At 41.4% G+C, this 24,530-nt stretch overlaps 2 protein-coding genes across 10 annotated transcripts in view; both read right to left on the bottom strand.

Moving 5' to 3' along the window:
* MAML2 (mastermind like transcriptional coactivator 2) overlaps positions 1-8,400 on the bottom strand; it is a 344,064-nt gene extending 335,664 nt beyond the window's left edge. For both annotated transcript variants that reach the window (XM_072795092.1, XM_072795091.1), the window contains exon 1: positions 6,532-8,400. In XM_072795092.1, coding sequence (XP_072651193.1) covers positions 6,532-7,044 — 513 coding nt within the window. In that variant the 5' untranslated portion in view covers positions 7,045-8,400. The remainder of the gene's footprint in view (positions 1-6,531) is intronic.
* Positions 8,401-11,968: 3,568 nt separating this feature from the next.
* CCDC82 (coiled-coil domain containing 82) overlaps positions 11,969-24,530 on the bottom strand; it is a 34,220-nt gene continuing 21,658 nt past the window's right edge. For 5 of the 8 annotated variants that reach the window (XR_012015980.1, XM_072795087.1, XM_072795086.1 and 2 more), the window contains 3 exons: positions 23,503-23,673; positions 17,897-18,082; positions 11,969-12,928 (listed from right to left, as the gene is read on the bottom strand). Coding sequence is in view for 5 of the 8 variants with exons in the window: in XM_072795087.1 (XP_072651188.1) it covers positions 12,863-12,928; positions 17,897-18,082; positions 23,503-23,673 (423 nt within the window). In the remaining 3 variants the exon portion in view is untranslated. Of the gene's footprint in view, positions 12,929-17,463; positions 17,513-17,896; positions 18,083-23,502; positions 23,674-24,530 lie in introns of those variants that run through there. The other 3 variants (XR_012015979.1, XM_072795089.1, XM_072795088.1) reach the window with 2 other exon arrangements.

Here is a 24,530-nt window from a genome sequence, read left to right on the forward strand (position 1 = left end):
CAGGCTCTTAACATTGCCCCCTTGCCTCCTTAAGTGAACTTTCACAATTCTATTTCCAACCCTATCCACACATTTCTTAGCTGTAAATACAAAGAGGGCAAAGGCTGTATCAAATTGCTGACCCTGGATACATGAACTTTCATGGCAGAGAATTACTGCACAACAATTCTTTATCAAATTAACAGATAATTTCCAAACTCTATAAAGCACCCACGTCCACAATCTGATATAAAATTTCAGGACTTCTGCTAAAATTATTAAGACCCATGGAGAACACAGTGCATGTAAATACTGCTATTTGCCCATTTCCTAGTCATTCCTTCAGCACTGTGGTAGGACCCAACTCTCTAGCCTTCTTTAAGACTTGTGGAGAATATGTGAACATCTCTTTTCATCCCCTCTATAAGGAAATGGAACAGCTTTGATTCTTTCTCATCTGCTCCTTAGATACGTGTAGAAAAGGGTCGAAGCTGGCAGCTATAGATAGGGGCCCCATTCACTATGGTCCGCATCCCAACATCATGCCTTCAATCATAAAGTATTGGTTTTTCTCCTCTGCCATCTATTCCATAGGGTACCTTCCCCGTGCCATGCAGACATGGACCAAATAGGGGAAAAGATATCCCACTGAACCTCAGGGCAAGTCAAAGATATGGAAGACATCTGCATTTAAAAAGCAAGCAAGCAAGCAAGATCTCAAAGGTTATCTGGAACCACAGCTTCACATTACTTTCTGCTCACAATTTTTTTCTTAAATGAAAAGACTTTTTCCAAGTTTTGTAAATAAGTAAACTCATCTGTCAGAAAGATAAGTTTATACATCAAGAGAACACACTTTTGCCCCAGGGCAATTCTTACTGGCCCTGGAAGGCCTGGCCAGCCAGGAAGAGAGGTTTGTGTCCTCAGTACTGCTTCTTTTAGCTTCTCTCCTGTGTCTAGCTAGCATGCTCTTAAACCCATCTCCTTCCTGAGCCAAAGGCCATGTCATGTTGTATATAATTCACCAGGAATAAGGGAAGTGTGTAAACAGCAAGGCATTAAGCAGCTCAAGGGACTTGAGGATAGGTGATACAGAACACCTAGGCAATGTGCTCTGAGAAGAGGCTGCTGGAGGAGAAGTGTAATACTTGTTCTCAAGTGTATGAAGAATTATTATTGCTTCAGAGATGCTGACTCCTTTGAGCTTTCCTCACTCTACCATTTTCCAGGGTTACTGATGTACTCTGGCCAGAGCTTTGGCCCCTCCGGGCAGTGGATCAACCTCACTACTTACACCCAGTGCTGCCAGGCAGGCTCCACTCTGTCCCACACCTGATGCTCATACCCATCTGCACCTAGCCACTCCCACCCACGTTTCCACACGCACCCTCTTCCGAGGCCCCACTGGGGACCCACACAAAGCTCTCCCTGAGCCAGCTTTCATGCTCTCTCCTACCAACTCCTGACAGGACTCAACGTTTTGAGCATCTACCGTGTGCCGGGCTCTGTGCTGACTGTTCTGCTAAGGAACACTGGCTCTGTTTTCCAGGTGAAGGTACCGATGCCCAAGAAGAATAAGATTATTTCTAGTTCATAAAGATAGTAGGTGTGAAGTGGGATCTGACTACTGGTCAACAGATAAAATCTATGTGCTACATTCCTCCATTTGCTATTTCACTAAAGCCTCAGCCTCCTTATTTGAGAAGTGGGGCAAATGTTGCTCATTCACCAGGTTTGTGTGTGTATGTTTTTTAAGGTATTATATAAAACATAAAAGTGCCTGATACATCTAGGGCTCACTAAATATTTATTCCTTTTTTTCTTCTGATTTTCTACATCAGTTTTGGTCCATCCTACCTAGTTAGTACTTGCACTGTTCCTTTATCCAAGTGGTCTTGATGTGCCCAGTGGCCTGGGGAGCGAGCAGAGACTTTAGCCATATTTCTCGATATTCTCCCACAGAGCCTGTTTGAGCATGAGGGAAATCAGAATGAAAATGAAGAAAGAATTTGGAACTGTTTTCATTAAACATGATCCAGCCTATGGAAGTCCTGGACATATAGAGGCCTGGATTAAAGAACAGGGAAGTAGTAGAATTCATTCAGGATAGCTTACTTGCCATGCATGGCAGAACTGATGTTTTGTTTTTTAATTTCCATCCAGGCTTTTCGAGATTAAATAGCAGCACTAAAAGCAAATACATACAACAACAATTAAAAACAAGAACAGCTAATCATAGCCGCTCTTTTAATCATATTTAATTATTATATCTTAGAACATCTGAAACCCATGTTTTTCTTGGTCCTTAGGAAAGGTTTACAGGCATAGGGAAGCCACACAATATTAAACCTTAAGGTTTAGAACACTAAGGTTTGAAAAACATCACCTAATGAGGACATTATTTCAAAGCACACAAATGCCTTCCATAAACGAACACTGACCCAGACAAGCAGGGCATCTTGGTTGACATAACAGCCCCTGCCATCAAAGCCAGCTTTCTGCCCATTTTTGATAAAGGATTATATACCAACTTCTCTCTCCACTTGAACTCTTTTGCCTTTGTGGGATCTTATATTTACTTGAAAGAAGTGGTAGGAAGGTCCTGGAGAGATAAGAACTCTCCCGTTATTACTTTGTTCTGGAAAACAGAACAAAAATAGGTCAGTTCTTAAGGAAATGATGGCTGCATATATAAATAATGTAAACACTCCTATCACTGTTCTGGGGAGGATATTTATCATGTAGACAGCTACAGACACCCAGATCTGGCCAATGAACTGTTTCTGTTCTCAACCCCCCACTTAGAGCTCTCAGATTATGAATTGTCAATTGGAAACTTGATTATTATCAGTTAAAAATAACCAGAGAACTCTAGCAATGATTTAACTTGTTTGACTTTCTTAAGCTAACAATTAACATTTTAGACTATTGTTGACAAAATATTTAACTTTCCCATGCCATTTGTGCAAACGACTTTTCTAATATTCCTTAGACGCTCTGGTGGACACACCTTTCCAAATCTGCTCTGGTCCATGCAGAGGCCCGTAAAGGACATGCACGCAAAGATCCCAAACACTTTCACAACACTGCACATTTTAACTAGGATTTCCTGGGACCTTCAGGAACACTTAAGTACACTGATAATTCAGTCTTATCTTGGCAGCACTCAGTTTGAAATACCAATCCCACTATTTACAATAAAAGCCATTTCACCATTTAAAACAGACAACTGAAAGCTTAAGTATACTTTTAATCCCTGGAAAAACTGGTATTATGATTCGTTGCTTAGTAGTTTATTATTAGTAATACTAGTGGTAATGCTTTGCATTTCTGTAGTGCTTTATATTTCCTGAAGCCTGTTCCGAAACACACATTCATTTGCTTCTCTCAACAAGCTAGGACAGCAATATTGTCCTCCCTGTTTTACAGATGACTGCTAAGTAACTTGTCCTAGGTCACCCAGCTGGTTAGTGATCAAGCAGGCACAGAATCGAGCATGCGGACTCCTGGTCTGATCTGCTTTCTTTCCTCCACACTACATTAGAGAAAAGATAATCTTTAAAGCCAAAAGATGACTTGGAACCACTTATCTATCCATCCTAGCAACACAGTCTATGCAATAGAAAAAAAGAGCTTGTCTCAGGCAAAAGGGAAAGATTAATAATGAACCGCAGAAGCTCTAAACCTTACTGTTCCATGGACCAGCAATTATTCAGTTTCACAGTTCATTCAAAGATTCAAACATACTTCACTAGAAAATGATTTAGTACCTAAAGCCTGCTCCAAGTGGTTAGAAATGCAGATCTGCTCAAAGCCCTATAATCCAGACCCTCTGAAAGGCCCTGTTCCTGCAGTTGCTGTAGCAATGGTACTTCCCTTGAACTTGAAACGAAGAAATTGGCTGAGTAAGGGCTGCAGAATTAGGCTCTCAATGTGGAGAGAATTAGAACTGGCTTGGAAGTTACTCTTGCATTCTTCTTGAAACTTAGCCTATCAAAAAAACTCAGACATTATATATTTCTTGTGGTATAATAGCCCTCAAGTCAATGCTATCCCACAGACCAGAAGTTCTCCTTCCATCCACATTCAAATACTACTGATACATACAAGGTGTTGTACGGGCAGGTATGCAGCATCCAGAGCGTTCATCTGAGGACACAGTGACTATCTGATTTTAGATGATCAGTATTCCCTCTCCCTCTCTCCAAAGGAGCTTTATGGCATGTGACTTAACTATTAAAGTGCTACATTCAAAACACCCAGCAGAAATAAATCTGGTTACGGACACAGCAATGAAATTAAGAATTCTGACACTCATTTCTGCACAAAGGCCCCTTTAAATTGTGTTTCTGAAAACAAGAGGAGCCCGCAAGAAGTGGGACCTGCAGATCTAAAGGGCTAGATGAATCACTCCCAAATGCCCAGGCCTCCCTCAAACACAATGTTATCAGGTTAATACAGTACTTGCATCACCACCTCTGAGTACCATGCTGAGTAACAAAGCTCCAAATTTAGAAGCTAAAAAGGAGAAGGGAATTTCCAATAACCAAACCCAGAGTGGCGGGTGAACCTCTGCAATGCCACACGTTTTCAATGAAAAGCAACCACCAGAAATCAACTCTTCTTTTCAGTCCCAACTCACACCGACCTCTCCTCATCACTGTGCTTGGGGTCTCCTCCGAGGCAGTGTTTTAGGAGGTGGCTGGTGGCTAGGAGGGTTCAGATTCTCTTTTAGAACAGGAGTGGTACAACAGCCACATTGTAAGCCTTCAGTCGGGAAAGGCAGGACACCGTCCTTTCACTTCCTCCCGGTGTGGCTATCACTATGGTAAAGTGACAGTAACCTCTGAGGTTGGTTTCATTTCACATTCCAGAGCTCCCCTACCCACTCCAGCCTCATTTGCTTTCCATGTTGGAGAAAAGCAAAAAAATTTCAAGAACATTGTCATGAGCAGACATGCCACCTTCCTTGCAGGGGCTGGGATGTGAGTGCCACCTCCAGTCTTGGCACCCAGGTCAGAGATCATTCTTCTCCACTGAAAAAGGCTGGGTGCCTCGTTCCCTGTATCATCCCCAGAAACACTTACCAGGAGACTGTGAAGCACACAAAGCAGTATTATTGGGAGACTTGCAGACAGATTGTAAGTTTACTGAGGACAATCAAGGCATTTAGATACTTTTGGCTGCAGATGCCAGTGACACACACATACATACAAACCTCATTCTTCTCTCCGTTCGAGTGATTCCCTCCCCGCCCCCGCCCTGAACCCCCACTCCCATTCACCTCAGCAGCTCTCTTTCACAGAACAATCTCCCACTGCTCTCCTAGGGGATTCCAGGGAGAGGTGGCCACGGAACAGGTGGTAGGGAAGGGAAGTCAGGCCTTGAAGCTCTAACGTGACCCTACAGGTTAACTGTAGTCAGGGATGAAACAGCATGACGAGGTGCCCTCCTCTCCTTTGGGCTTTTGCGTACTTTGAGACTCGCGTGGCCGTTTCCTGTTGCTGACTTTCATTAGGGTCTGGGCAAACTGGAGCTGGGCTACAAGCTGACACAGAACCTCCAGGGCCCCACGGACGGCAGAAATGGAGGCGGCCTGTTGCGCTGCGGGGCAGGGCTCCACCTTCCAGCCCAGGGCCACTGGCCCAGAAGCTACGGGAGATGTGGGCACCGGCAGGCAGTCACCTGACCACCACTGGCACTGACAGCCAATGATTCAAGGGATACTCCCTCTGGGATGGGGTGTGTCTGTGCCTCTGAGGAAGAACTCCCGGCCAAAAACTTAATCAGAACTTTCAGGTTTGATGCCCTATCGCCAGGAGTGGTTGAAGACAAGGTACTTCCTAGGACAATGGCCTGGGAAACAGCCCCTTCCTTGGTGCCTGCCCACTTCAAGGGAAGCTGCCGGCAGACGCTACCTGACTGTAGCGCCTGGGCAAGGCACTGGGCTGGGGCAGGGGGAGTCCATGTGAAATCAGACCCTCACTAGTCTTTGGGATGTTTTCTCCACATTTCACTTTTGGCTGAGGGGACACTCACAGAACTCCTTTGTGGTAGAGATCACCACTTATCGTCTCTTGACGCAAGAAAGGGCTGCTCGGAAAGGGGCAGAGGAAATGGGAAAAGAAGGAAAAGGCTCTGATGAAGATCAGTTGGACTGATTAGGCATAAGGGCTGCAGAGTGGCTCGTCAGGCCTACTCAGAACTGGCTAGCCCGAACAGGAGGATCGGACACTGGGCCTTCCTCAGTGGCTCGCTCGGATCTTGCCAGCCTGGAGCCACCTCTGGACTCCAGAGAGCCTCTAGAAAACTCGGGCTTTTTACCGCCTAAAAAGCACCCTACGAGTGTAGGAAGGGCCATGAGTGAGCACCAGCAGAACTTGATGACTGAAAGTATAAAAGTGCACGAACTGCATACCCGGTGGCCTTGGAGACAGCCAACACCTTGGCCCTTGTCACGGCTGTCCACGCCACACCAGGCCAAGGTGAGCTCTACCCTCACCGAAGGCCAGCGGACCACAGCCAGAATCATGAGAAAACCAGGCACCTTACCGCAATCAGGGCTGAGTTCCTCTGGTCCCCAGGGGTTGAAGCTTGTGGCGGCTGCTCCCCGTCGATCCCACCACCGCCACCATTATTGCCACTGCTGAGCAGGTGCTGCTGGTGGTGATGGTGATAGTCTGGCGGGGGTGGTGGGGCTGTGGCGGCGGCTGCTTGGGAGGCCGTCGGGGGGGCAGCAGGGGCCGGTGGGGGGGCCGTGGTGGTGGTCGCGGTGGCAGCGGCCTTGGCGTGTTTGCCAGCCTTCCTCGCCCCCTGGCCGTGCTGCACCAGGCTCAGGAGCTGCAAGGTGCTCTCTCGTTCCCGGTCGGAGCTCTCGGCCCGGCCACGTTCATAGCGGCCTTCGCAGCTCAGGTGGTGCTGGCGGCAGATGGCAATCCGAGCCCGCAGGCGCTCCACGATGGCGCTGTGCACCCTCGGGGTGACCGAGCCCCCTCCAAGGAGCCCCGCCCCGGGGGCCCCCCCCAGCCCTCCTGCGGGGGCCTGTGGGGGCGCTGTGTCCCCCATCTCACCGGGTACGGTGCTGCCCGTGGGATGGGGAGGTGGAGGGAGGCTCCCGCTGCCTCTCGCAGGCAAGTCTGTTTTTGACAATGCGAGCCCCGTGCTCAGGGCCACATGGACAGAGGTCCTCGGAGGCTGGGGGGCCGCGGGGAAGGTGGGGGAGGGGAGCGGGAAACCGAGGTGAGGAGACAGAACAGAACCGATGGCACCCACCGGATTAGCTGGAAACAAACCCTTGTCAACTGGCTCTAATTGCACCTGACAGCCCTGGAGAAGTTGGACGGAGTCGGTGGCCCCCCGAGCAGGAGCAGCAGCAGCAGCAGCAGCAGCAGGAGCAGGAGCAGCAGCAGGAGCAGCAGCAGCAGCAGCACGCGGGCGGGCCCCTGGGCACGCTGTCGCACAGCATCTGGGGCTAGGGCGGGAGTTCGGGGCTCGTCCAGCCGAGCCCGAGCCAGGCAGCCGGGGAGTGGAGAGGAGTTAGTGGGGGGCCGGGCTCCCCCTCACCTAGTTGTCTCAGAGAAAATTTTATGGGTACGTTTCTGCACAGAAACCCGTCTCCAAGACGGCTACGCAACCTGCAGCTTTGACTTTTCTTCGGCTTAGAAAAAACGTGCCGTTTCGGGAAATTTTCGAAGTCCGTGTTCAGCATGTACCAAAACCAAGAGGGGCTGCTGTTGGCTTGTAATTTGTCCTCCCTTTCCCCGGGCTCGGCTGCTTTCTCCTCTCTGGGGACCGCGGGATGGGGTCTCCTCCCGAAGGGCGGAGAAGGCTTTTGGGTTGTTGGCAGTGTCGGTCACCGGGCTCCGGGCCGTGCTTTCTCTGGGGCTCCCCGCGGCACCGTCCCTCACCCGGTCCTCGGCCTCCTGGCCCGGGGGGCGCAGCCTCAAGTCGCAGCGCGGGCGCCGAGGTCCCTGAGCGCACGCTCCTTCCCGCCCCCGGCCCGGCCCGGCCCGGCCCGGCCCGCCCGGCTCTACCCTCGCTCGGCGCCGACACGCAAACTCCTCCGAGAGTGGTTTACACACGACGGTCAAACTTACAAACTTGCAGCGAATTGCTCCGAGTCCTGTCCAGCCACTTTTCTGTGCACTTTTGTACATCCCATCCCGGCGGGCGGACCTGCGGGTCTGCACCCGCAGCGGGCGACGTGCCTGAAGCTCTCGTACCGCTCCGCTTTATGGATGGAAAAAAAGTAGCTCGTATTTTCCTTTCTGTTTCCCGTCTGTTGTTAGCCGCCTCGCCGACACCGGCTGCCCTGCCCGAGTCACGGCGGCACACAGGCTCTCATTGTGCTCGGACGGCAGAGGGAGAGAAAGAGGGCGAGGGAGACGGCGAGGGAGACGGCGGCGAGGGCTGCGGGCGGGGGCGGGGCGGGGGCGCGGGCGCGGGCGCGGGCGCGGGCGCGGGCGGCGGCGCGGGGCTCCCTGGCGGCCGGCGGGCGGCACTGCACGAGCGGGGGACCGGGCACCGGGCACCGGGGCGGGGGCGGGGCGGGGGCGGGGCGGGGGCGCACGGGGTCCGGGGCTCCCTGGCGGCCGGCGGGCGGCACTGCACGGGCGGGGGACCGGGCACCGGCCGGCGGGCACCGGGCAGAGCAAGGGAAGCGCGCGGGTCCGCCCAGCGGCCGCAGCGGTGCATCCCGGGGCCCGACCGGGCAAGGCTCCCTCCGCCCGGCCTGGCCGAGGGGGGAAGGCGGGGGAAATTCCCCAGCCCCGACACGACGGCTCCACCGGCTCAAAGTGTCTAAGAAATTCCCGGCCAGGGAATGTATTTTCCCTCTCAGACCCACAGCACGCCCCCCTGAGGATATCATCTTCGCGTTTCAGTGCGTTGTAAATGACACCACTGAGCACCCTAGCGAGAGCTGGGGGAGCATCCAGGAAGTGTTCCCCGTAGGAATAAGGACCACGGGGGTCTGTGCCGCTGGGAGGGGGCGCAGGGCGGGGGCAGAGGGCAGGCGAGTGTCTGTCCGTCCACCTGCCTGCCTGTTCCTGTGATCTCTGGGGGAAGTCGACTGGCTGATTACAAGCACATCGGTAGGAATAGTTAAAAGATTTTATGACGGTGAAATCACCAATACCAGTTCTACAAAAAACAATAAAGGTTTTCCTTTGAAAATACAAGATTACCCATGACAGACGACTGCAGGATCCGAGGTCTCCGTGGCTATTTGGCTTGCATATATCGGGAGGAAAATCAACATGTAGCAGTGGAGTTTCAAGAAGTTTAATAACAAACCAAATACATCAGTTACACAGACTGTTGTCTCATCTTCACGTGGTCCTGCCTTTAAGGTCTCAAAGTATGGAATGGATTGTGCTTGTCATGATCAGTTATGGAGAATACATTCGGGTGAGCACAATATTGGGATAGTTAGGACCATAAGTATGGGGTGTCCTAACTTGGAAGTCAGTGGATCTGAGGTCTCAAGCAATGGGCCTTCATTAATCTAAACCAACTCTCCCATTTCAGTCAAATGGTCCTTCTCCAAACTGACCTATGGATGGAAATGAATGGGTGAAATCAATGCAAACAGTTGTACCACTGGATTTATTTACACTTTAGTTCCCAATAGGCTGGCCTGCTTTAGTCCATTTTATTTTCACAAGTTCTGGAATGTTTGTTGGGAATTGGGGACAAGTATACTGATGGAATATACCTTTTTTTTCATTTGGACTTCTTCCCTTAACCTTTCTAAGGCTGAGTTCCTCACTACTCAAATGGGGAAAGGCAGAAATATATTTTTGTTAGGTATGCAAATTTGGAGAACGCTCTCATGAGGTGTCATTAAAAGTCAAAGGAGTTTTGATCATTTTATATTTGATTTTAAGTTGTATTCATTAGACATTATCTTTCATTACTACGGGCACTTTATATTCAGCAGTTGTACTTGATGAGAGAAAATGTAATATTTAAATTTAAAACGCTGTTCACCCGACAGTCATGCTGTAGCATTGATTTTCATTAGTAACACAGAATCCTCAGTCAAATCCACTATTTCTTTCTGATAAAAACTTTGATTTCCATGCTAGACAGGGACATACCTTAAAAACTTGTCAAGCAGGAATTTAATACATTTTCATATTATAATCAGTGGTGTAAGTCACTTTTTTGGAGTGTCTTTTGTATATATTTTTCCTTCACAGCCATTTAATTTCAAGCTGTAATCATTATCATCCACATCCTCATTTCCATTTACATCAGCTACTATTTAATCACTGTTTCAGGCACAGTACTTCACACAGATCTCCCTTAATCCAGGCTTGAAAGATTAGTATTATTAACCTCATTTCAGAAATGAGGAAACTGAGGCTCACAGAAATTATACTACTTATTTGCAGCTCATGTGACTAGGAAGTAACAACTCAGGACTCTACCTCAACCCTGATTTCAAACCTATGCCCTCTTAACCACTGCGCTTGCTGCCTCAATATAGCAAAGCCACAATTACACTGTAATCAGCTTGCTAGAGTCTAAGGCAGTGCTGTAATGCCTTCAAGGAATGGGCAGTGAATAGAACTATCCCTCTGAAGATGAGAGCAGACAAGTGAGAAAACATGATCAATTTTATCTAACTGCCAATAAAATAAATGCTTTTTGTCCTTGTTTCCCTCTCCCTCTTTTTATGCTGTTGTTCTCCAACCCTGAAGCTTCTGTGTAGCCATATGATTCTTTCACACATTCCTTTCCTTTTACTTGTCCATTTCTGTCTTCTTCATCATCTCTACTAACCAAGGCCACCTGACACCACTGTATTAAATGCCGAGGTCTAAAAAGTTCATAGACATGTGAGAGTTTAAGTTTATAAACTATTATTTTAGTATTATATTGAGTAAATGATATCGATGGTTATGATGATGATAAAATAATACAGTATATCATGATACCTGTAAAGGTTAATTCAGTTTTTTTTTCAACATTTCTTTCTGATCAACTACTTGCTTTTGGGCCCTAAACCATGCTCATTCTAACATCCTAACAGCCCGTCTCTCTGTTATCCTTTTGGTGTTACCATATACCTAAATGCCTCTTGTGTTCTTCAAACACCCACTCTAGAAGTTTGCTTGGTTGCAGTAACCTCAGACATTGGCAAAACTACTCTTACTAAATTTCCTGATCCACAGTCAGAAGGCTGTTCCAACAGGAAAAATGTTGCATGCCAACAAGAAGCCTGATGTAGGAACTGGGTTGGCTGCCATCATTAAGTCCCTCTAATTGATAGTGCTTTATTTTTTATGACTTAAACGCATGGCATGTGAAGCAATATGTAAATTAATTTCAAAAACTCTCCAGATGGAAGGAGTTCTCACTCTTCGGCATTCTCAAACTTGTCTGTGGTGTCATGCACATATGAGAAGCGATGCTTCCAGGGTCATTAGAGATACTTTACAGATCATTCACTTTCATTTTCCTTGGCCTGCCTTTTTATAGGCCATTCCTTACCCCTTCCAACATGACCGTTACTTTTCCTCCAGTTCCGTCTTGCTTCTTTTCAGCACGGTCAGTTCATCTGCAACTTTCAACTGTGGTTTCACTTTAGTTAAGGATTATTTCTGTATGCTGGAGAACTAAGAATAGAGATACGTGACTGGAATTTCCATTTCACACTTTGCAAATGGTACGCACCCCTCACGTGAAACATCGGCATCAGTATCTTTGGCATGCTGTGAGCTTTTCCCACTCATTTTGCTTACGACAATAGGGATAATTTCAGAAAATTAACTACAGAAAATATTAAGTGATCTCTATGTAAGGACTCAATAAAATGTAGCTTTTTATGTATGCACATATATTGAACTCTATGCATGAACCATATAATAACTAAAGCCAGGTTCAATCAACAGAAGTCAGAAACAAGTATCTAAAATTGTACAGTAAAATAGATCCTACTACGATACTACTCATAAGAATTAAAGATACAGAATACACAGGGTCCATTTGGTCAGTATGACACCATTTTACTTTATTATATTATGGGGAAACTTAGATGTGCAAAGCAGTGCAGATGCCAAAGTATGCTTTTAAACTATTTTTGGCTGAATTTGACTCTCTGAGATCTTTGGATTGTAATGTAAATACATATATGGGAAAGGTTATGAATAAAAATAAATAAAATATATCTTAACCATTAACATGTACACAAATCGAATAAAAAATCAAAAGAACATTATGAAGCATAAAAAAAACGTATCACAAAATTATTCCTGAATGTGAGTGTTGAAAGCCTCCGGAGGCCTGAGCTCTGTTTCTAAAGGAAACTTCAGAACCGGAGAAAAGCACTCCTCTTTAGAATGGGTAAATTACAGTCTGATTCTAACTCGAGGGGATTGAACTGAATGAAACATGAGGTTTCTTCCATGGCCCACTGATATAGGTAATGACAGTAATAAAGAATGTATCAGTGCAGATCATTTAATACTGTGAAAGGATAATAAACAAATCTGGCCAGGGATTCAATAACAAATACATGTAGATGTTAGTCTGGACTCATTTTTAAAATACAGTATTTGCCTACTAAGCTGACAGGACATGAACAGCTCATTTACTGATAATCATCTGTTATAAAGGCCTGTTTTAGAACTTTAAAATACTCTTTACTTAAAAATTATTGGGCTTATGTCTTCTATGTACAGCAGACAAAACTTTTGTTTAACTGTAGAGTGCCATTTCATGGAAACTGAGATGAACATATGTTTTAAACAAGATATTTGCCATGAAAGTACACATAAAATATATAAATACGTCACATGATACAGAGAAACAAGACTCATGATCTTCACATTTACAGGAATTTATAAAATCTTCTCTGAAGGAAATGTGTTACAATTCAGTCAAACTTCTCATCTTGAAAGTAATCCGCCAAATTTAGATATTCTTGAAGTTGACCATATTTCTGTGTATACAATAAAAAAGCTAGTTATTTTACTCAAAGCAAAGAAGATAAGGTAGGCCTTTTCAATCTATAGACACAAACAGGAACATGTTCATTTCTCCTTTCAGGATAATCATGAATAAAAATCTTATTATAAATAGGGACACAATTTCAAATAAGCATTTCTAACTCATAAAGTATTGGAAAGAGAACAAACTGAACATATTAATCTCATAATGTTCTTATACATTATAATTTTTCTATTATCATATTCATAGAAGTATAACAACTTCAATAACTTATTCAACAAAAATTTGTTGAACACATAACATATATTAAATATGTTCTCATGACTGTCTAGGTACCAAAAAAAATTTACTTTTTCTGTCCCTAAGGAGACCAGAGTTCAGTAGTAATACACCAATAACAAGGGCCATAAAGAAGGTTCAGAAGAGTAGCCATGTGTTAGATGAGGTGATCAGGAAAGAGAAGCCCTTAAGCTGTCCCAGGAGCAAATGTGCCAATCTTTGGTTGGCAAAGATTTGGTGGGGAGAGTTTTTTGTAGGAGCCACAGTCCATACAAGAGCGAAAAGGCAAGTATGGGATTTGACTATAATTTCTTAGGGAAAGAGAGAGAGGTAAGACTGAACCAAAGAGGTTGTGGTCAGAGAATAAAAGTATGAAATGTTAGGTGAAGGAGTTTAGCAAAAGTGCAACAAACAATGTGAAACTGCTAAAGTGGTGTTGAGGCAGAAGACGGACATGATATGAGACGTTATTTAGAGAAAAATGGTGAAACATCCATTCTAGTCATGAGTCTATTATAATAAGTTAGGTAATGAGGTCCCAAATTTGAGTGACAGCAATTAAGATGATGAGTTAAGACCAAGGGAGGACAAGATAAAAGAGGAGTCAGGATGATCTGGAAATTCCACAGATGATTTGGAAAATTCAAACTGCTGATTTCAATTGAGGAGCTTAACTGACCGAATGGTTTCTTTACCCTACTTATGAACTCTGGTTCTACTCTCAATGAAGGAAGAGAGGATTCTGATGACCCTGACTTTTGTGGTGATAGGAACCTATGGAAAAGTATAGGAGAAAAGAAAAAGAAAAGTGAGTGTGGTTTCCTTCTAGGCAGGGCCATGAAACTTTTTTCCCCCTCAAAGATGTCTGATTGGATCACCTTCTCTGGAAAGAATGAAGAAAAGGAGGAGGGGATATAACCTTTGGACTACTAGGGGATTCTTTTGACTGAGTATTCAAACAGGTTCTACTAGATGTAAGTAAAGTACCATAGAATTAGAAACTTATACCTTAAGAGTTTGATTGTTTTATGCTTTTTATGTTATCTTTCTTTATACTCTTTTTCCTCTTACTAAATTTTTTTTGGAAAATTACAATCTATCCCAGCTATACTAAGAAAAGGAAGGAAAACTTGCTTTTATTACTAATAATAGTTAACATTAATTGATCACTTACTAATTGCTAGGTCCAATACTAAATGCTTTACATATAGCACACCAAAACTCTAATTATTATTGTTGTTTTAATTCCTATTTTACTGAAGTGACAACTTAGACTTATAGGAATAAGGTAACTTTCCTCCAAATTCTATTGTTAGAAAATATTTAAATCCATGGTTTTAACCATTATAATATGCTATTTCTGAGATTTAAAGGATGGGAAGGGGCAGAGTGCAGCTTTAGTAAGAAAAGAGAAAGCCCTCCAAAGGAAAAGTGAAACTCAGCAAGAAGGCAGTTCGTATTTCCTGGTCATTCTCTCCACCTAAAGAGTTTGGTTCCATCATTCTTTTTACTAAAAATTTGGAGAGTTTGGGTCTTATGTTAATCCCTTCGAGTGCCAGGGTGGACCTACTGATTAAAACAGAACTGTGGGACCAGAATGTGAAAAAGAGGTCAGAACATAAAGGAAGGAGTTTGGAGTCTTCAGAAACAGCAGTTAGACATGAAGAAAAGAATGGGTTTGCCAAGGCAGAGGGCTGTAAAGCAGCTGAGATCAGAACCTAGAGCAACATGTTACCTTTAAAGCAGTGGCCCTCAATCTTTATTTTGTTTAAGAATCACCAATTTGTTAAATATCGGGTGTTTAACCCTCCGCAAGGATTCTCATTCAATAGGTCTGCAGTGAGACCAGGAACTACACGTTTTCCACAAATTTCTGGGTGATTCTGACATAGGGTTGTTAGGGCCACGATTTGAGAAATATCAGTTTAGGGAGTGAAAGAAAAAGAAAAGGAAAAACAAGTTTTAAAGGGAGAAAGAAAAAGATACCATATAAGAAGAGTTCCTAGAAGGGGTGAGTTATCAAATCATTATTTAAAATTCCTTCTTATGTAACAATCTTTATGTAATAATTCAAAATTTACATATAAATTGCAAAACCGAGAGTTGATACTTTTTTTGACATACTTCCTCCATTTCCTGATGTTTATGTATTTCCCACCCCATCCCAACAATCCTATCTTCAACTTCTCTGGAAATCCCATCATCACATTCACTTTCTTCTGAACAAGAAACATTTGTTAGAATTTTGCCAGTGGCATATGCTTGTATATTCTTCCATTCTAATTTAGAATGACACAATTATTTTTATTATATTTATTATATGTTTTGGTTTTATTAGAATTTTTTTATTAATCCTTTCTCACACCCAAGTAGCTCCTATCCTTTAATGTCATTCTAGGTTAAAAACATATCATCCTAGTTCAACTGTTAGGAGGAAGAGCAAGAAGAATGAAGTCAGTCTGGTGGCAAGTCTTTGGAAAGAAATGCTGAGATATCCTGAGACAGTGGAAGAAAAACTTGTGGAGGAGGAAGGGGCAGGTAAGGGAAAAAGCAAGGTGTGCAGTGTAAGCTGGGAGGAAAGCCAGGACCAGATAGTTTGTGTGAGGTAAGAGAAGGGGATGACATGATGATTAGGAGGCAGGTGCGAAAAGGGCTACAGATAGGGTCATTCAAGCAGCACTGAGCCCTGGCATTCGAAAAGGTTAGGGCAACTGTGGCCCTGAGCCTGCAGCCAAAGAAAAAGGCGTGCATCACAAGCACGTGCAGTGCTGTCGCGCAAGGACACTCCTACTCCCTGACCATTAGGTGGAGTGATGCTGAGAAATGTCAGTGTTTGATAAATTCTGAAGTTTAATCACAGCATAGAAAGGTGTATATATGTTTACAGTGGGTCTAAACTTTTGTTTCTGGGAAATCTTTTGAGAAAATCTATGGTCAAATATTTTTAAAGCAGGAGGGATCACAAAAAGAAAATGAAGCTCTTTGGTTTTGCATGTGAAAATACAAAAAAGGTGCATATTTTCCTACACATACATGACCCTGAAATACCTTAACTGCCCAATGCTAAGTGTTGTTCTTGAAGCAGAATAGAACACTTGGCTTTTTTTCTTCTACAGATATTTTCTCTTATTCCAGGTCCCTTCTGTTAGAAACCTTGTTAGGCTTTCTCTAAGATGCATGATCTGGAAATGCTTTTAGTTTTTCTCTGCAAGAAGTTTAACATTCTTCCCCATATATAGTATCATTACATACTATGTATAATACATGCACAGTGATTTTTTTCTACACCTAGTACACAATTCTTTAAAAAAAAAATGTGGTATCCCGGTAGGTTTTTCAACTCCACTAGAGGTTGGCAACCTTTAAACCCATCGATAAAAGCAGCTAAGAATTTCATGTCATCAAGGGAAACAAAGACGGGGCTTACTGGCTAAGTAATGGCTCCTCCCTAAGGCAAATTAGAAAAGCACAGAGGAGGACAGGGAGCAAAGCAGGGAGAGAAGTTGAAGCAAAGTAAAAGATAAAAAGCCGTGGAGAGTAACATGAGAGAAAGATTACGGAAGGGTTAAGATGTGGGAGGTCGGGAAGGCAGAGAGAGATCACCAGGTGGGGGTTTGTGGGGGAGGATAATTGTCAGAAGGGAAACCAGTTTGATGTCACTCTGCAGACTGGGAGACCTCTGCAGAGCATGCCATACCCTAACGAGTTCCTGTTTGTTGTTCTTTTGCTTTCCCTTTGCTCATAAGTGTATTCACTAAGCTCTCTTCTTTTTTATCTTCCTCTTTTATAAATTTCCTATGATATAAATAACCCAGGCAACAGATCTCAAGTCAGGCTTCGTTTGTTTGTTTGTTTTTTTAAGATTAAATATACTGTTGATCTGAGTTGCCCGAAAATCTACTATATGTGTTCTCTTATACATTCCCATTAACTAGACTGGTTTTAGACCACCACAGTCATATGAGCATTCTTTCCAAGTACCATAAGCAATTCTAAAAGCTCTGTGAGCAGACCAGAGCTTCTGAGCTGCCAGCAGATCTTCGGGAATCCAGTGCACTCTTCAAAACCCCCACTTTATCCCTGATATCAAACTTAGTGATCAACAGGATTTGGGGGAATCAAAATCAGTGCCGTGGCCTGAAACCTCTGCATTCCCCTTGATCTTCAGTTACAGTGTGCTCACTGCTCAGCCCATGTCCTCAAGAAGAGGATGTGGGTGGTATTACAACTGGCAGCCGAGATCCTTTCCTCAGATTGGCACCAGGTGCTTCTTCACTCTCGGGTCACAAGAACTGTTCTAAAGAATAGGAAGCAGACAAGCAGAGGTGAGTCCTACACTTTGTCAAGGAAAATAAGGGGACTTAATATATATGTAAGGAATACCATATATATAAAAGTGAAAGGACAGAGGTCCTTCATCACAGGACAGTATTATTGCTGATTTCAATTTATCTGATGAGCTGAAGGAATGCTTAGAACATCAGGGCACCTATTCAGGGTTGTACAATGATAAGCATGAAAGGAATGGGTGGAAGAAGAGAAAATACAAAGACGAGGGTAGGGGGGAGGAGAGATTCTCTTTTAAATTTCACGTTCTTCTTCTAATCATTTATATCCTTTTGCTGATCATAATTAAGCTCCAGAATCTATGAATGATATGATTCTTCTGTATTCACCTTACCTCCTTAATCCAGCCACTTTCCTTTGACTGATTGAAAATTCTTTCCACTGTTTCCTTAACCTGTTCATCCTCAACTTCTTCTGTCTTTGCAATGGAGCAACATTCCTGGTACAGCTTGAACTTAAAATGTTTCAGTTTATGATAAATTCTGGTGCGATTAGCACAAATTCTGCCAACAGTAAACACCTACATCAAGGAAAAAACATTATTATCTGACATATGAAATAAAAGATACAGTAATGATTATACAGCCTTGTTGGCCTTGAGATTTTCTTTAATAGCAAAATCTAATGACTGCATTATTTAATTTTTAAAATGTTTACACAATAATTCCTTTATCTTCTCTCATTATACAACTTAGTTAAGAAAAACTGAGCATCTGCTCAGTTTCAAGTATTGGGCTAAGCACTGAAGATACATAAGTGAAAAATATACTACCTGTATTAGGGGAGCTTATAGTCTTGGGAGAAAAATAATCTATTAAAACACAGTGTACCAAATGCTGGGCAAAAGATGCTATCAAGGTACAGAGGAGGGACAATTAACGCAATTCAGAGATGAGAAGAGTCCATGGGTAGGTGATGCTTGAACTAAATCTTTAGAAAATAGCTAGCCAAGTTTAAGAAGGAGGAGAAAAATGGCTTTTAATGTGGAAGGATGGGCATACCTAAAAGCAAGAAAAGCGACTAAGCAGTTGTGTACATAGTGGTACAGTTACTAAATTAAAAATGCCTGGATTATGACAATTTTCTAGCTTACATGTATAAGCAACATGTAAAACTGAAACAAACTCATATCAATACTAAGTGTTAACAGTTTTTCACTAAATAATTTTTTCCAAAAAACTTTGTAAAGTAAAAAAATAACTGTGTTTAGTTGTATTGGTTTCCTTAGTCACTCTAATATGATTAAAACACATTAATATTTTATTGTTAGCAAACTATGAGAATTTTAATTTCTATGCTTATATGGATTTCCAGGATTTTATGATTAAGAATTCTCTTCTTATGAAATCAACCAACCAGAACATTTTTCTTTCAGAATGTTTTGAATATGTACCCTGTTATACATACTGATAACTAAAATAGGAAAACTAAAATTTAAACATTACAACTAAACATATAACATGATCAGTATTATTCTCATGGAGTAACTTGAGGAAATGGACAAACTCCTAGTTAAATTATGTACTTGTTTCTGTGCCTGAATTCATGCCTGGTTTCATGAGTTCAATACAAGTGCTATAGTTACAATATTCATCTGTGTAACTTGTATTTTTTTCTGACAAAGAACTTTATTGTTTTTCTGAAGCCATATCACAAGGGTTCACAGAAGTGAGGAGTTCAATAAGTAATCTGAGTATACTGGCAAAAACAATAGTAATAAAATGAAGAGTGAACTGGCAAGACTGAATAAAAGTTAGATATGATTAGCAACAGTCAGGTTTGATACATCATCTTGTGAAGATGGTATTTGGGACATCTTACAATCTTTTTTAAAATCCTCAAAAATTGAAGAAAACCCGGTTCAGATTTCTATTCAAGTTCTACAAAAATCTTTCTGTTTTTAGATGACTAAAAATAATCATGTATTATCGTACATTGCTTATTTACTCCCAGTAAGCTTTCCATTTCAACATTGTCATCAAACCAGTCATATGGACTCTAACAATTCCCTTGCCAATACCTCCTTTTTCACGTTGAGTAAAAAAGATGCCACAATAGTTGCAGCGACCACTAGGGGTACCCTCTGTTTCTCTATCTCTGTTACCAGAGAAGATTGTGTGGAAGAAGTCTCCTATGGCTGTTCTGGATAAAATACAGTAGAATAATAATAGAATTTAATAAAAAAATTTTCCAACACACTGTGTTTTATATTTCCATAAAACTGAGGGATTTATCTGTATAAAAATTTTAAGTTAGGCCAAGAGGGAAGAAGTATTTAAAAATCCTTATTTAATAATTTTTTACCTGTCTGAAACAAAAATACGCACTGAAAATATTTAACATCATAGTTTACTTCTTTCTATTTCTAATTCCTATCTTCTTGGCAGCTATAAACATTTACGAAGATAAATAAACCTAAAATTACCCTTATAATATTCTCATACTATTTTCCTCCCAAGTGTGATCACATTTTAAGAGCCTTAACCATTGTTAGTAAGTGTTCACAGAAAAGAGTAGATGTATGTAATAGCTATAATATTACAAGTAGACCTCTCTCTTTTCCCTGTTTTAAGTGTATGGTTACAGCCTATTATATCTTAAGAATTTATGTGTACAGTGTGAAACAGCTTACAAAGTAGGGTTCCATTTATATAAAGTCCTAAAACAAAATTACTCTATGCTGTAAGACCAGTGGACTTAAATGTCAAGAAATGTATTTAGAGACTACTTTTAATGATCTAATTGCATTTCTAGATATTAAGGACTCTATTCCAACAAGATAGACAATATCAAAAAATTGCCAGAGACAGAAAAATAAGTCCTATGATGATTGTTCTCAAAGCAGATAAGCCAAATGACATGTAAATGATTACTAATCCACTGTGCAGGGTTAGCATAGTTCTAATAAACTGATAAATCTGAGGATAAGTGACTTAACTCAGTTATCAATGTGAATTAAGGGATCCTACTTATCCAAAGATACAATTCAAAACAGAGCTAAAACCTGTCACCAAATTTACCTAAAACAGCAGACGGTGAATTGCAAAGCAGTAGGAAAAAAATGTGATTTGTAATTTATTAAATACAGCATATAGAAGTATAAACTAACACCGGTTAACAAATTAAGGTAAGAATACAATGAAACATGCATTGTGCACATTTGTAATATTCAGCTGATTACAGGGAGCTTTTTGAGGTATTTCTCTAGGTCCTCATTTAGATACAGAGGAGCCAGTTCTTTATGGAAGTTAAAGTATAGAGAAGAAAGAAAAAAGATCCTCAAGAAAAGAGGAAGAATGGAAGTCCCATTGTTTTCTGTACCTAGATCTTTAGAAACATATAATGCAATAGGCTGAGCCAAAGGATTCTATTTTCTCTTGGCCTGTTTTTGCATTGGACATATTACATACTGACACTTATTTCAAAATTACTGCCTTTCCCCATTGGATCTTAAGCATCTTTAGGAGTTTGGCCAGATTCTGGGAAAAATTGAAATTAATTCAAGATTGTTGTTAGTCTTCCCAACTCCATTTCAGATTTCACATCTCCTTCCTTCAGATGATTGATTTCCTTCTCAATCTATGCCCCCAGATTTCACCAGGACCTGGTGACCCAAGGCCTCTAGTCTCAGTACCCTAAGACTACTGTAACTAAAATTATTCTCTCCCACCAGTTCCACTTTCCATTAAAGTATCCTGTCTTTCAAAGAAGCTAATCTTGGGTAAGTAAGGAGAAAAGTTTTATTATCAAACAAATTCACAAAGTGCATTCTTCATTATTTGCACCTTTAAAGAGAGCCCTAGTTAATAACCCCAAGCAGTCTCAATTTTATATAACTATCAACAGCAACACAAAATGGAGAATTACTTTTCAAAACAACCTAAGGGTAGGTTGGAGGTGGCAAAGCCTCTCCAAAGCCTTGGAAGAAAAACAGGTTTATTATTTTCTCCTTTCCTTTCCATACATGCATTGCTATTGTAGCTCAGTAGGATATAAAACAGATTTTAATAAGTGATGCTTCCGGGGGTCCCTGGGTGGCTCAGTCTGATAAATGCCAACTCTTGATTTCAGCTCAGGTTATGATCCCAGGGTTGTGAGATAAAGCCCTGTGTGGGGCTCTGTGCCCAGCCTGGAATCTGTATGAGATTCTCTCTCCTTCTCCCTCTATCCCTCAACCCCCTCACGCTCTCTTTCTCTCTCAAATAAATAAATAAATAAATAAATAAATAAATAAATAAAATCTTTAAAAAAATGTTTCTTCCCTTTAAAGAAAAAAATTACTGAAAAATTTAATACTAAAGAATTTTAATTACATTACCTTATATTACACAATAACTAGTTTAATGTTTGCATACAGCTATTCATACAAGTGTACACACATTTTTGTATAGCTGCAAGGATAATGTATATACTCTGCTTCCTTTTTTTTAAGATTTTATTTATTTATTCATGAGAGACACACAAAGAGAGGTAGAGACACAGGCAGAAGGAGAAGCAGGCTCCCTTCGGGGAGCCCAATGCAGGACTCGATCCCAGGGCCCCAGGATCACGACCTGAGCCAAAAGCAGATATTTGAATAACTATTTTATACAGAATCTTTGCTCTTTCATAGGAATATCAGAACTTCAGAAATGCTTTTCTAACTCACTTCCCTTTCCAGGATTAGCTATAGACAGTAAAGACAGTGAACGTACACCACTATTTTTTACCTATACAAAATACATCATGATCCTTAAAGTATTAATTCACTTTTATTAGGATTCTATCTGTCTTAACTCATAAAGTCACAAACTGGTTTTTAAACAATAGGGAGATTTGCATATTGACTATGTTGAGAAAAAAATGTGTTTTTATAGTAATTTGCTAAATGATATATTAAAGACTAATTCTGAATTCATTCTCCCCAAAGAAAATTTCCAAGTGATTCTTGCAGATACTTTAGAGGGATTTGATCAGTTACTGCCACTAGTACTGAGGAATTATACTATCCAATGTAGTAGAAGGATTTAGTTTAATAGGCTATTTCTAGCTTTGTAATAGACTGGCAGTACTTAGAAGTAACTCTCAGAGCCCCCCAAACACACAACCCTTCATGGATATACAGACTCATCAGAGGAAGCCCTTGATATTAATATTTTTGTATTTATAAACACAATATGTTATTTTATTTTATTTTATGTATTTATTCATGAGAGAGGCAGAGGGAGAAGCAGGCTCCCTGTGGAGGGCCTGATGCGGGACTTAATCCCAGGACCCTGGGATCACGACCTGAGTTAAAGGCAGACGCTCAACCACTGAGCCACCCTGGAGCCCCTATAAATGTTTACAAAGATTAAAAAATAAATAGAATTAGACTGCACCTGCACTTCTCTCTTCACACTTACTGCTTTGCTTATCAAATATTCTTCAAATATTTCAAATATTTTCTTCAGTGTTGTCTTTTCACTCAGAATTAATAGAACCTCAGGTATATGGTGATTGTCTAGTGTTTGACACACTTCTGATATATTCTAGGTTGAAACACTATTTTCTTTCGATTCTCATATTAAGATGACAGGCATCTTCAATTATCTGCCTGTGGACTGTCCATTTGCTCAATTATCTGCCATAAAATTTCACACTTGAGTTAAATTCTCCTTTGGACTCAAAGTCTTTCCTTGTCTAAGTTAAATGCCTTTTCACTCTCATCTTATACCCTTCTCCTCTCCCTGCAGTTTGGGTGATCTGTACTTAAACAGAGTTTAGTATCTGAATTAGAAGTGTATTTGCCATACATTGTATGAAAGACATTTTTCACATTCAAAAACTATAACCTCTTTTCTTGTACTATTTTCCCTTCTCCTAGTGCTTTCTCCATTTATAAAAAATAAGAGTTATTTGTGCAAACTTATATATCGAAAATTTCTAAATACTAAAAAGTAAAATGAGAGGGAAAAATACCTGTTTATCATGTGACATGAAATCATCTATTTCCATGGTCCTGGTGTTATACAACTTTCCTGATAAATGCACTGAGTATCTGCAGTGGCGATGCAATCCACAAGCTTGGCAGGAACAGTTTTCAGGATTCTTCAAGTGAATACTTACATTAGAATAATTTTCCACCCGTTCCTGAAAACAGTTAGAAAATGTAATGAAGCTTTACAAGATTGGAAAAAAAACAACAAAATAAAACATAAAAGAACCTAACTAAATTAAAACCAATATTGAGAATGACAATAATAGATATAAGAGCAAAACACATTGGTATTTCTTGCTTTAACACAGAACACACAGTAGATATTTGACAAGCTATTTTTAAATTTAAAAAAAAGAATTTATAATTTAGGCTGTTAATTGAAAAGAAACCAGACTAGAAAAAAAATTAGTTTCATATCCTTCCTACTTTTGAGTTAGTATTTAGTGCTCTTCAGATTTTAATTTACTTTTCTTTTCTCTCTCTAGTATAAATGAGGCATTCTAGTTAAAAATAGAAAAACAGAGGGATGCATGGGTGGCTCAGTGGTTAAATAACTGCCTTTGGCTCAGGTCATGATCCGGGGGTCCCGGGATCAAGTCCTGCATCAGGATCCCCACAGGGAGACTGCTACTCCCTCTGCCTGGGTTTCTCCTCTCTATGTCTCTCATGAATAAATAAATAAAATATTTTTAAAAATAGAAAAAAAGAGCAGCAAAAATTCAGGATACTCTAATAAAAAAGATGAATTCATTTAGGTTAGTCAAAAATTGAGAAAAACCAGGTCACTTCAGTCTCTATTGTGTAAATTGTATCATATTTCCCACAAAATATTCCAGAAATAATTTGATCATCCTATGGCCGTTTACTAAAGTACTATGGAAAAAGCAAGTTGAAAGCAGGACTGCTGGGTGGCCAGTACTGATATGGACAGTCTAATGGCTAAATTAGTAATGAGTAAGCAAACTGAGAAAATATTTGGCATTCATAAATAAGCTTTATTAAGCTGTAC

The sequence above is a fragment of the Canis lupus genome, chromosome 23 (assembly GCF_048164855.1).
Source record: "Canis lupus baileyi chromosome 23, mCanLup2.hap1, whole genome shotgun sequence".
NCBI lineage: Eukaryota > Metazoa > Chordata > Mammalia > Carnivora > Canidae > Canis > Canis lupus.